This window comes from Strongylocentrotus purpuratus, unplaced genomic scaffold (genome assembly GCF_000002235.5).
Source record: "Strongylocentrotus purpuratus isolate Spur 01 unplaced genomic scaffold, Spur_5.0 spur5_scaffold_8, whole genome shotgun sequence".
In the NCBI taxonomy this organism is placed as follows: Eukaryota; Metazoa; Echinodermata; class Echinoidea; order Camarodonta; family Strongylocentrotidae; genus Strongylocentrotus; species Strongylocentrotus purpuratus.
The window spans coordinates 14,649,308-14,663,808 of record NW_022145614.1 but is presented as its reverse complement, the minus strand read 5'-3'; the positions used below and the strand labels follow the sequence as shown (position 1 = coordinate 14,663,808).

At 37.0% G+C, this 14,501-nt stretch overlaps 1 protein-coding gene across 1 annotated transcript; it reads right to left on the bottom strand.

Annotated features, from left to right (window-relative positions):
* Positions 1-3,209: 3,209 nt before the first annotated feature.
* LOC100891224 lies at positions 3,210-13,799 on the bottom strand. Its single transcript, XM_003729325.3, has 2 exons — positions 12,917-13,799; positions 3,210-5,964 (listed from the first exon to the last, which is right to left on the bottom strand). The coding sequence occupies exons 1-2, from the start codon at positions 13,144-13,146 to the stop codon at positions 4,404-4,406; spliced, it is 1,791 nt and encodes a 596-aa protein (XP_003729373.2). The 5' UTR covers positions 13,147-13,799; the 3' UTR covers positions 3,210-4,403.
* Between the last annotated feature and the right edge of the window lie 702 nt (positions 13,800-14,501).

The following is a 14,501-nucleotide window of genomic DNA, read 5'->3' as shown; positions in this document are numbered from 1 at the left end:
AAGTGACTCGGTAAAACTTCCTCAGATTCTGAAACAAAATCCTGGATTTAGCTCAAGCTGCAATCAGAAGTATAAACCTTTAGGTCAGTCAGTAATCCCATAACCTTTACAAGCCGATCGCCTATTTATGATTGGAAATCAAAATTTCATTTTTTGTTTTTCTATCGGTTTTTAATTTTTATAACGCTACGGTTTATTGGGGAAATGAGTATGGTAAAACCGGTCGCTCAAAGATATTTACTTTTTTTGAGGCACTTCATGATTATTTTGAAGCGCAATTTTTTTAGGGCTTCAATATTACACCATTTCACAGACACTGATAACACGTGTAGGGCCATGCATTTCAGATCTAACATTGTTAAACAATAACTGTCGTTATATGACTTTAATCATTAACTTGTGACATTTTGAAATTCAATTCCTCTGCAATCTTGAGTTCTTTCATGTAGCCTCTGATTCTTAGTGGGACATCGATAATTAAAAAAGGTATCAACTTTTATTTTTAATATGTCATCGATGATGTCATCTTGTTTGTTCGATCTTATGTTTGTTCCTATGTTTGGCCTTATGTATGTTTGATCTCATTCTTAATTTTTATAATTATAATAACTGCATGATTTATTGAATAAAGAACAGATTTATAATTTGTGTGTTTATTATAAGTTTTGGTAAATAATTTTTCAATTAGACAATGACGCGCTTAGAGACACCTGTATTAAGCGCCTAATAAATGTTGTGTATTATTATTATCATGAAAAAGTGCTAATGTATATTTGCTTACTCGTATTGTTCCAAACCACACAAGAATTTCTACTCAAACTTGAAGGTATTCGTAGTACAATAATGAGGCAATAAACACATTATTGATATTCATTTTTTCCCTTTATTTGACCGATTCTCACTCAATTATTACATAACTCTTTGAAGTAGCAGTTTATCCCTACCCGTGAAAATGTTTGTAAATTGCCTGTGGATTGTCACCAAACACATACGTTAAGTGCTCCGCTTGCATTCCCTTTTAAATATTTATACAAAAAGGAGAATTTACAATGAATATTACGCAATAAATTGCACATTATAAAAGGATTGTGGCAATCGGTCACAAATCCAAGAAGACATGGGCGTATACATGATAGCTAAATAAAGAGGGGGCGGACCGGACCCCCACTCAAAGCCCCCAATACGGGGATCAGGGTGTACGCCTTTGGGCAGCCCCGCGAGCTGTAAACCGAAACATCGCATGTCTAAATTGTATTTATCCATGGCCTTTAAGACGCTGAGGGGCGTACCCCTGGATGCCTCTGGATACGCCAGTGCGAAAATAATTATTAAAACTATAACAAACGCCATTTAAGATAAGAGATCAAACTAGGTACAAAAACAAACCAATATCCTAAGTCATAAATATATCAACCATAATAAGCCTTCTATCTAATTTATGCTGTTATTTCATTCTATTTTATTTCATGTTTACTATGTTCTTAATTGTAAACATTTTGTATGGATTTATGAGGTTTTTATGCTTTTTAACGCAATATATTCCTGGTATGTATTAAATGCTGGTGATACACAAATTGCTTCGAATGATATAGCTACAGAACGAAGTATGAAGAATAATCCTATGTTAATGTTCCTGACATAGCATCAACGTATAACAGAATTACAAAAAAAACTGCATGACAATGTTTGCATCCGTGTGAATATAGGTCGATAGAGTTATATCATATACTATATCAGATTATTCAAGTACTTACATAATTTGCGTTATTCTGCATGTTGTGCATATAGAGTATAGATACTTTGTCGATTAATATTTTCAAATAGCTCGTATTAAAATACAACATCTAAGAATAAAAAACATAATACCTTGGTTTATAAATCATGTAAAAACGCTTCTGTTTATTCTTAATTATTTCTACGTGCGCCTTGTGCACTTAACAGAGTGTATTTGGCGCTATAAAACTTACATTTATTGTTATTATAAGTTGGGATTTAAAAAAAACAATAACCACAATGTATTCACATTGCTACATTATTACCTCTTGTCGGCAAACGAATTAAATAGGACTTTTAAATTTGCGTGGACTGATACGTGTGACGTCCATTCAAGGCAGTGCATTAAAAGGACGTCGATCGTAGCAATCCACGTTGTCTTTGTGCAAATCTAAAAGTCCCTAATGACAGCTTTGTTATCAAAGACAAAGGCGTTTTGCCTCTAGAGATTTACGAGGAGAAAACAACATCAAATATTAATGAATTCATCACAATCCCTGATTACGTATATTTCAACCACATTATCACATTGAGTTGCCAAGGAGACCGTTCGACGACAATCGTATTCCAAATCAATGTAAGTATACATTATTTATTTATCCTATAGATCGCATGATGCTTTGTGATTACAAGTAATGTTCTTCTCGAAAGAAAAAAAGGGCTGTTGTTTTATTTTAGAGAGAAGTCATGACAAAATGTTGGATTTGTCACCATATTCAGCGGTTAAAGATAAAGGTGAGTACTGGTAATGCCAATACATTGTGAAAGAAACGGTGTGGAATGGATCAGAAACAGTTGATCATGTAGCATGTAAGTATTGGTGTGCACTGCAAGGTTCTGGAGTCATCAAAATCATAATAAATTTGGCCGAGTCTTGGTAAAGTTCGTTCGTTCGTGTCTCCTTAGATCAAGATTACTGTAATCTTGATCTTCGGAGTAGTTGCTACAACCGGCCGTGTCAGACACGTTGCCCCGGGGTGCGAGATAGGACTCTTGTAGCGTGCCCCCATTTAAAACAATTATACAGTTACAGTTAACAATACATTTAATTAATAGTATGAAACTATTAAAATTACTCTCATGTTACGGGAAAAAATATTGCATATACATATATTATGAATCAATTGATTTGGTCGATCCAGTTAGATGGCACAAACACGGCACTACTGGACAGAGATCCTAATAATTACAGAGCTTGGTCTTGTTGCTCTGTTCGCCAGCAGTTTAAGGATATGGTAAAGTAACAAGCACTGTACACAGAAAGCTATATATGGGACAACACACATGGTGTCGGTGCTAGTACTACCTTGATTTCCTTGTCTTTCTATGCTCATTACTCAGCCAGCATACATTTTCTTCCAAAATTGTTTGGAACATGTCATTTATTTGTAATCTTGAACATTCAGTGTAAGTTTTGTTTGATTCTGTGAGAATTAATTTTCATTTTTTACCAGAACTGGGAGTTTATCTTTAAGTCACCACGGTTGGTGACGTATGCGGCTAAGTCTGGGATATTTGTCCCATATGCTACGGTTTACGTCAAAGATAATAGTCTGATGATTGATGGCGCCATTAGAGCTCGGGTCAGACGAAAGAGTGAGGGGAACACTACTTTCGATTTTAACTAGGCGCCAAAATATTTGTAAACGTATGGGACAGGAAAATAAATGTATACAAATACAATGGACTAGATAATATTAGACAAACAATGCACTGCATGCAGTGAGGGCATTAGTAAGAATTACCCATACAAGGTACCGAGTGTTGGTAATTTTACTAATGCTCGAACAAAATGCTATGTATTATTTGTTTTATAAAATTATTACTTGGATCCTTGTTATATGATAAATCGCCGTCATCTCAGTCAAAGTCCGTACATGACTAATTCTAGGTCCACATCTATGACTGATCTAGGCCTAGATCTAACTTAGATATTATTCATTTTAAATTCCGCGGCAGCCATTTTCGTGAGTAAAAGTAATACGATAAATCTCAATGATTGCGATCGCAAAACATGATCGCTAATGACCGGTCATTACCCAAATTACGTGTTAGGCAAAATAAATGCCTGGTCACGTGTACGCTTTCAACCAATCATTTTATTAGGATCTACGTCATCATCTTATAAACATTACTAATGCGCGATGGTCATAGAGCGTCATTTTGATTTGCGTTATTATATCCTAAACTAATGACGCATGTGGAAAGAAATAGCGCATGCGCCATTAAGTCGACGCAGTTTTGGGACCGTTCATTTTTTCAATCACGTATTGTACCATATTACTCGTACCTTGCGCGTCAAAGGTTGCGCTAGTCATTGACGCAATTCTACGTCAGGAAAGTGACGCCTATTGTGCGACGAGCATACTTGATGTCTGTCTTGCACAGTGTTGAGGAAACAAGTTCCATGTAATTCCTCAATCGATTAACAAAATATGATAACAATGCAAGGTAATATGTTGGAGAACCCAATACAAAATGAAGGAAAGAAAAAACGCTTTCAATTGACGCAGACTAACACCAGTATTAATTGGCATACAGGAATGGGCAAGAAGTAATAAATATTTATATAAATACGTCTTATTATTTAAACGTCACAGTTTCATCATCATTAAATATAGCTGTGGATGTCAACCATTTCCAGTGTTATGTCCTGATAATACAGTATTTGGTCCGTTTAGATTGTTCATCGTGTTCAGAATTTGTGATCTACTCGACGGCGTAGAGTTCCGCCGATCTTGCACTTCATCGTTGACGCTCTCGAGGTTCGGTCTCGATGACAACCGCGAACTCGAGAGTGCAACGGTCGTTTGGTTATCCAAACTCATGTTTGCCTGTGTAGGACGATGCGCATGCATTCGCCGAGTGGATGAAGACGACTGCGTAATTGGTGTCCTTTCCTTCCGATTCAGTTCCGTACTTGTACTTAAAGTTAACATTGGACTTGGTATTGGATCACCAAGGGACAGTTGTGATGGAGTTGATGTTGGTGCTGGAAGCGGCCTCGTGTTAGTTGATGTAACAATCGTTGCCGGTGAAACTGTCGCGGGGGTGGTGGGCGTCGGATCCGCGTCTGTCATAGAGGATGACGCACGAGTTCTTCCACTAAGTGTTTGGTCCATTCGCCGAGCTACGGGTTGCGGTGATCCCCCATTGTTTGGAGAAGCGGTGGTAGCGCTAGTAAGTGATGTAACCGAGTCTCGACTTGATGTTGACCTTGGCACAATGAACCGAACAGCTCTTTGCCGATCCACAGCACCCTCAACAACCATCAGCTCCCCCGAGTTTCGGTTGCTACCGGATTGACTCGACTCCTCTGAAGACCTACCCCTTTGGTATCTGAAACTGTCCCTGAAAGGTAGGACCAGGGCCTCATTCACAGGCACCTTGACATAGTTATTGGGCAGCGAATGGTTATTTGACATTTTCGTTAGGGTTTGAATGGAAGGGGTAAGGTTCACATTGGCACAAGGAGTCGTAAGCCTCGATTTGATGGGGTTCTGTTTGGCAAGAATTGTGGCTTGTTGCGCATGCGTGGTCGGGAATGTCTTTCTGCTTTGGCCATCCAACGCGCTCACGTAGACATCCTTCATGTATCGTCTCTTGCGCCTGTGGATGGCTAGGATGGCCATGCCACATAGCCAGAGGTTGATTGAACCGAAGAACATCAAGGACGTGAAAAAGAAAGCAACAACCGGTATGGACATTGTCAACGGTGAAGTCGTGACAATGGCGAAAGTACCTAATATCAAGGGAATCACGAGCCGAACAACGAATGTAATCGCGGCTCCGATGAGCAGGTTCCATCGGTAGGAACCCATCAGTGTGGTGGGTTTCCCGCTTGCCTCAGACACCACCTTCAACAGCCTCGTCATCTCCACGCTGGGCACACTTCCGGTGCATATCAGACCAATCGCTCCGAAGAGGGCGTTCTCGCGGTACGTCAGGAACACTCCATAAACTGCGATGGTGACGAGATGGTGCACCAAATCGACCTTGAAATGCTTGACCTTGGTGTGGAGAATAGAGTCCTGGAAGGTGCGGTAGATGTAGCAGCCGATGGCGATGGCGAAACCTATCTTGGTGATGTTACTGAAGGTACCCCTGAAGGGATGATGAATGACGTCATCGACGCACAGGATGGTGAATCCAGCAATCGTCATTGCGGCGCTTTGAACTACGTCAATGCAACTGCAAATAGAAAGAAGAAGAAATACAACATCATTTAGTGCGATGAAACATATCGCTCATAGATCACGAATGAACGTCATGCGAACATTATAATGACGTCATACGTAATGTGAATATTATAATGACGTCATACGTAATGCAGATATGATAAATTATCCTCGAGTAGAAATGTCGAAAGTAATGAGATGCCTACTTTCTTTCCTTCAAAACATTGCTTCTACAAATCTTCATTTTCTCAATCAAATTTGCATGTTAACTATAAGAGCGCATAGTCAGGCGCCAATATATATATAATTTCCTCTTCTTTTAACAGCTTATTCTCTCCATTATGCTTTAATATCCCCCGTATGTACTAAAAATGGGGTTTGATTTATTGCTTTTCGTTTAAAAATACTACTCTAATACTTAAATAGGTAGCACGAGGAATAGAGTTTTTATTTAAGGTTGAACAAAATTAATGTGCCACATCCGTAAATGATTAGGTGTGGTTGCATATAGAAAGTGGTGTGACTCGTTGCAGGGTATAGATATAAAAAAGAAAGGGAAAAAAGATTGTCTCCTTTCGAAATCTTTGACTAAATTCATATCCTCATTCGGGTGTAATGTTATCCCAAGACGGTTAAACTATTCATACGTGTATGCAGGTACGATTTCGTCGGGGGGCCGGGGGGGGGGGGGGTCAGACATCTCAACCCCAAATATTATTAATCTTAATAATAATAATGATGTTTTAAAAACGGTGCTTATAAAGCGCTTTCCCCTGAAGTATCTTAGCGCTTTCTTATTTTCTACAATTTAGACAGCTATAGTGAATATATCAATACAAATATGACACTTTATTTTAGTGAAAACATAATTTCGCTTTAAAAATATACTAGATAAGATGCAAAAAATATATTTTTATAAAAGACACTATCTCACTGCTACACAGCCACTACCCTACCCCCCTACCCCCCCCCCCCTGTCGTCTCATGTGCTGCTACTACTACCATACAACATAAACACTGCATTAAGTCAATCCAACTATTTCCTCAAACTTTCCACGACTTTTGCCTTCACCTGCGGTTCACCTGTGTTAGTATCCTTAAACAAAACCATATCCCTCTGAGCTTCCCTTTCTTCCGTTGGCCTCTACCAAAAATACAATTTCCAACTATATGTTCATTGTACTAAAAAGAAAAAAAAATCCCCTACTCTGATGTTTTCCATCCATTTTCTTAATATTCCCCTTTTTGCCTTTTTTTCACTTTTTTTTCGTTAAACAGGGCATGCCTCCCCGAAATAGTACGGTATTGATGAAATATTGAAGATTCCAATGCAATCTTATTTCGTAAATGTGTTTGGTTCAGACAGAGTTCTCTACTTCAGAGAGAGTAAAAGAGTAAATTCTCAATTTATAGTTTCCCTCTTTGTTTCTCTTTCCGGCTTTGCTTAACATTTCATCGATCTCTGTGATCGTGACAAGTGTGTTCCATGCCACAATTCGAAGACAAAGGAATTTGAAGAAAAAAATACAAAACTCACAAAACATAACGCGAAATTTCACTGTCAAGGATGTTACATTCCATTTCCGGTAACATTCTTGGCAAGCCACAAACATATTTCTAAAGAATTAAAAGGATAGTTCAGGGAATTCCTGTTTCATAAAAAAAAATAGCTTTTCTTTATTTGCTTAACATTTCATCGATCCCTGTGAAATGCAGCATAAGTTGAAGATAAATGAATTTGAAGGAAAAAATACGATCCATACAAATATAACTCTCATTTCATTCTACAGGAAGTTGCACTCCATTACCGGTCACATTTTTGTCAAGCTACAGACATATTTCTACAGATTAAAGCGGGTAGTTCAGTAATTCCACTTTACAAAAAAAAACTTCTGCTTGACATTTCATCGATTCCTGTGAAAAGCAGCATTTGCTAACAAGGTTATGCCATTCCACCCTGAGTGAATGATAAATGAATATGAAGGAAAAAATATGATCCTCACAAATATAACGCAAAATTTCATTTTAAAGGATGTTGCATTCCATTGCAGGTGATATTATTGTCAAGCCACAAACATATTTCTACAGAATTAAACGGGTAGTTCACGAAATAAGCAGGCAATAATATCTGAAAAAAAACCTTTTAAGATGACGGAAATAACCCTTTTAAAGTTGAACCTGGAATCTCGATACGATCTGCCTGCCCTATTGAAATTGCCCATAGCTATGTAAATATATGTGTACTCAGTCATATACACTCAAGGGAATATCCACCGTTATACCATGTAGCTATTAAATGCTTCACGGTTATACCGTTATCTACTCAAAAGGGCATAGCATTCCATCTTCCTCCGCTCTCTTCCCCCACTCCAAAAATTTAGTACAGTCCCCCCCCCCCCCCCCGTACGCCGGTTGAGAACCATATCCCTTTAACCCACCCCCCCCCCCCCCGATCAACACTATGATCCTATACAATACAACATGATAAATAAATAAACTTGCGATATTTGAAACGAAATTCCCTGTTATCATTATTTCAAAGTGTGACCCCTTGCTTTTCAGACACAAATGAAGACGACTATTGAAGACATAGCGTATACTGGAGCGTTTTGTCTTGCTTGCAATATTGAAGAACGAACCGATATCGGGAAAAAATCAATTGAAACTACAAGGAACAAAGCGCGCAGAAAATTGAATCATACCCGATTTAAATCATCGTGCCGTTATCTCAGACAAACATGCCCACAAATGAAGGCTACCCTTTTGACGATATGATTTCCTAATTGTGTACATAGAACATTTAGTCCCTCTTGTATACGTCAAAGCAAACGTAATTAAGTTTCCTTATCAAAGTAGCATGACTTCCCATTAAATATGCATTATCTTCAGTTTTTCTTTAGGGTAAAATTACATTATTTGTATACATGACGGTAATTTCTATTTAAAAACACATTTAAAATATAACCAAGAAAAATTCACATGATTCTCAATTCTAATCAAATAATAAAGATAAAAAGGAGACTTTGAGACAGATTAAATCAATACAGGGTGTGGAGACAAACAGGTAACAACAATGTACCCGTGTATGCATACAAAGTAAACATCTTTATCTTGTGTTAATATAAGAATAGTCAGATTTCTTTTCTTTTCTTCTCCTGAATGCATTTTACTCGAACGCTCCGACAGGATTTTCCCCATAATTTAATTGGACAGTATACCGGAAAGGAGACGGGGGTTTCCCCTATTCACTTGTTGATCCGCAGCCTGTGACTCCCAAGGCTCGACATATTGATTTCCTTTCAACGAACTCCTTTCAAGACTCCAAGAAGGGTGACGTTTAAATGGATTTTCTTTTTTCCTCATACGGTGCATTGTTTTGTTGCATGGATGAATTAGGCCTAGAAGTCTTTTTCTCAATATGAAGGATTTTCTCTGCATGGGTAAAGGGTTTCCTCAATGGAACTATATGTTTATTTGTCAGTAACCATAGCTTCGCAATCCAATTAAATTTAACATTCTTATCATGGGTTTGTTTAGAGAAATATATAAAAAGTATTCCTTGAATATGAATATGAAACTTGATTAATTTGCTATATTATGTTATATAGTTTATTTCACTTCACTATAACGCAACATTAATTTGGTATTTTTAAAATCAATTTTTGGTACGTTGCCTGGAGGGGTGTCATTTACAATGACGATGTTATAACCAGTGTAAAATGTTCAATCCAATTCAATTAAAAATTGTATTTACTCTATTTTAAAAACGTTAATGCGTTGTATCGTAATGTTGAGTTGTGCACTATACACTATCAAAATAATAAAGATAACAATAAATATACTTAATACGTTCAAAATGATAATTTGCATGTCTGATGGTTGAAAATGAAATTACAAATATCATATTTTTAGAAACGTTAAAAAAATACATTACGACGAAAAGTATACGTACACAAAATTGTGAAATACCCCGATGTAATGTTTACTGAGGTATTTGTATACCGAATGTGTACACATATGTGATTAAAGAGAATGAAAACTACAAAAACAGTTTGCTAAAAAAAAACTTGTAAAGCGTAGTTCCAGAAATATCTGTCGGCTACTCTAAAAAAAAAAACATGTCGAAAAATTAGAATGCTAATACATAAGTAAGTAAGGACCTTTCTTTCGCCTTAAGCAAACTTGGTCGGACGCCCCCTTCCTCAATAATTATGACCTACGACCTATGACGTCCATGGTGAGTTTATGACTTTACTTTTCACATTAGCCAGAAATTGAGGCTAAGAATTCGCCTAAGGAGGTTTCTCTCACAACATGCATGTTGTTTTGTCATTTACAATGCATCTTACATAGGTTTTTTTCACGAAAACAATGCGAAAGAGTCCAAACCTGAAAAAATATGACATCATAAAATCGCAATATGACGGGAAACTTTAGTCCTTTCCCGTAAATATTTGGAATGTGCTTTGTATTACAACCACAGGCAACCACACTTGTATAGAACCGTCGGGGAATACCCGTCGAAACCAAGGCTCATAATTCAGAAATGTATCGTCTTCGGAATGTTTCGTTTTCGGAATTACAAATCTCTGAAATAAATGAACAGTATTTCCCTTTTGGAATACGTGCACTATATCCCCACACCTGAGATTAGGGAACCATATGTCATTTTCGAAATTACAATCTTTATTTCATTTTCGGAATAATGAACCCCTTTATTTCTCGGAATAATGAATTTCGTTACTATTTTTTTTCTCATTTAAATGCGTCATATATCTTTCGGAATTATGCACCCCTTAGGTACGAGAAACTTGCGTGTAGGAAATTTATGAACCTTCGGAAAAACAAGTAACCTCGAAATCCGTGGGGATATCCCCATTTATGGAATTACCCACTCAAATTCAATATAGCCTATCAATTGTGCTCTAAAAATAGAGGCTCTGTGCTTGTGTTGACATTCAGGAAAAGAAAAAAAATGAATGGAAGAGAATCGCAAATATTGCACTAAGCTACGTCCTGGTTTATGAATTGAAATGAAGAAGAAGAACAAAGTCAATGGAATTTGCAATGGATGTTATGTTACGTTTTTTGATAGCGAAAGGAAATATATTCGATAATATACGGTTGGGGCAAGAGTAAAGCAGTGGCAAAATGCAAATATACATGTAGTTTGCTCCACATTAATACAAAAATGAATGTTAGCATAGTGTTACAAATAGAACTTGTAAGCGAACCTGTTGATTTGTTTTATTATTATTCATAATAATGTTATTATCATTATATCATCATCATCATAATTATTATTACTATTATTATTAGTATTATCATTGTCATTACTACTTTGCTGTTATCATCATTTTAACTATTTCTATCATTATTGTCCTTATCATTATTATTTGTATTTTTTTTATTATCATTATCATTATTACTTTTATTATCATCATTGTTGGTAGTAGTAGTAGAAGTGGTAGTAGTAGTAGTAGTAGTAGTAGTAGTAGTAGTAGTAGTAGTATTGATAATATTATAACTAGTATTGGTATTAAAATGGTGAAATCGATAATTGTACTTGTTTTTCTCTCATAATTATACTTGTTATCAGTATTATTATTTTCATTATCAGCCAATGTCATCCGGCCGAAAGCCAAGAAGAGCTATATTAATACATGTATATAGTTACACAGGCTCTCATTGTTAGAACAAGTAAAGCCTTCGATTGTAGCCTATTTCTGATTTATATACCGTAAAGAATGAAACTATATACTATTGCGAAATAAATGAAGTAATCTCGAAAGAAGGAAGTGTTGAAATAACGAATTACCGCCAAGTCCAAAGATAGTCCTCGGTTCTATATTGCAATATTCTAAAAGGAAAAGGTATATTATATCCGTCCGTATGAATCATTCTCTTGGTCTTGAGTTCGTTAAAACAGGATTTTCCCGAACCACGACTATATCACTTTACAATAAGGGAAAGATCAAATTCCTCGGTTCAGTGATGAGACTTAATAAGCTAGTATGATAACCAGGATACACTTGAATTAAATGAGATAATAAACGAAATAAAGTTTGAAGAAAAAAAAGAAGCAAAATAATGAAGTAAAAATAAGGAATCAGAACACACAAAACATGTGCGAAACTGTGAATAGTCTATTGTGTAAGGTTTGTAGGAAGAAAACGGGTATTTTCTTAAGTATATACAAACATATTTCCCCAACGCCCTGCATGAGTGCCAGCCCGTACCGATAAACTTTGTTTTTGTCAACATAACAGTTTATCATCCTCAAAGATTGGATTACTTATTATCAAAGATTAATACAGAAAACATGCGCGTAGACTTTTGGCTCAGTGTCAAAAACAAAACGTGCAGATAAATATAAGTGGCACATTTTGATCGTCGAAGTAAATGTTATGATACAAAAAATTATCGCGCAGGTCTAATAATAAGAACAAAAATACGGAGGAAGAAATAGGAAGGGATATTCCTCCTCCCCCCCCCCCCCCAAAAAAAAAGGGTGGGCTAGGAACCTCAACAAAGTAGATTCATTTCCACTGGTTTCTAAACACTAGTTATTCGATCTCATATACTATTGTAGTTGTAAAACTTGTAATAGGGCCTCTGAAGATAAGAGGATGAATGTCTTGTATATCCTTATTTAGCATATTTTTATAACGAAAATAATGATAATATCTCTTTTATGATTTTTTTACTTTGATAACGATAAGAGAATGGAGAGAGAAAAAATAAACAGAAACAATGATATAAATTAGAATTACTTTAGGATCAGGAAGCCATAATTATATGCACCCAACAAAATTAATAATTCTCATTTGAAAATTCGGTCTTGAAAATTAGATAAAATTAATAAATTTGTTTGATTTTAGTTCAATTAAATCAAAGTGTTTGTTATTTCAGCTCGATAGCAGGACAACATTACAAGAAATTACAAGAACATTACAAGTGCTTACAATCTGGGAAACCTCCAAGGTTCGTCCTCGTGCTTATCCACTACGGAGCGCCAGACGGATTTGTCCTCGATCGCATCCCGCCATCTGGCCGCCAAGCGCCCGATGAGTGCCCGGGAGAGGAAGAAAAGAGCCGCGGAGACGTTTACCGTGACCGAGATCCATAGCAAATCCGTGGCGTCCATAGCACAGAAAAAACAGGCACCCAGGTAGAAGTTCTCGAAGATAAGCATTTGGGTAAAACATTCAGTTGCTCCGATTCCTCCTGGATAATTAGGTCTACAACTTAACCAAGACGGAGCGATGTCGGCTTCAAGCGCGAGTGGTGGAAAGATCGATGTTTGAATTTTTCGCGATTCGGAAGTAATGGAGAGGATTTATTTTCACGAAAAGTAATTTTTCTTTGTCTTTGAGTGGATGTCGTCGTCCTTTCTGAGATGTCTTGAAATTAATCCCAACTGGCAGCTGTTACTCAACTGCGTGAAGGCACATGAGCACCGCGTTAATCAAAAACTTAATCAGGGACAAAATGCAAAATGACATCAAAGCTTTGTCGTCACGAAACACGGCGCTGGTCCCACGAGAGCCAATTAGAAAATCTGTGCGCTGATTGGTGCAGCGCGAACGAATGGAAACTTGGGCAATTATTTCCCGGCTTCAAGTAATAAACGAGACCGTCTGATAATTCACAGGCTCTTTTATTTTATATCGCACTGGTGATTACACCCGTTGAGTTCTCTTATTCTCCAGGGATAGCTTAAAAAAGTAAAGTATTGACAGAAATCGTCACACTTTTTTTTTCTTTTAAGAGAGCGAGGGAGAAGAGAGAGAGAGGTTGATGGAATTCTTTCTGACGAAGAAAACACTTTGACAAGCCGTTGTATCACGTGCGCTCTGTCAAAAACAATATGCGTTCGGTCGAATTCTAAGTACACACTCAAGCTTCACTCACACCATACACACACATCCAGCCAGCGTGCGAAAGAGGGGAAAATCGGGGATTTCCCCGTTGTGCCGACTATTCTTTATTCAAGACACAATAGACTTGTTGATGTAGCGTGTCGGATTTGCAGCTCTAGTTTTATGTTTTTGTTATGACTACGCATTTGTTTTGCTTGGCTTTTCGTGAAAGGAAGTAGCAACCCCTTCTGGGATTTCCCTTGAATTAATATTTCCTTCACACATCAATGGGAATAATGAATACACGCAGGGGTCACAGTGGGTTCCACTTATGGCCTTAGCCTGTATCTGAGTTGTTGTCGTCCGTTATAGAGACTTGTGTGTAAAACCCTCACAATTGTTTTGATAAATCAATATCAGTGCTTTACGTATAAAATAATATATTATTTTGGTACAGCACCTTCTCATATGCTTTAAAAGTCTGAAAAGCAATCATCATATGAAATGGAGTATGATATTAAAGGTACTACGTCCCTTTTGCAGCCAACCTCAAATTCTGTAGAACTTTGCAGGAATTATGAATATGCCATGTATGTCCTATCTGTGAAATTTAAACGTTAGCAGTGTCCTCATATTCAAATTATGCAAGGAAACCCATTTGCTAGACTTCACTGTCAGACACTATTGA

Bases quoted from the DNA above. Each gene is read 5' to 3' on its own strand.
- LOC100891224 (XM_003729325.3), bottom strand. From the start codon at position 13,146: ATGCTTATCTTCGAGAACTTCTACCTGGGTGCCTGTTTTTTCTGTGCT. The intron at 5,965-12,916 runs GTAAGCACTTGT...TTCTATTTGCAG, and splicing joins CCTTGGAGGTTTCCCAGATT to TTGCATTGACGTAGTTCAAA.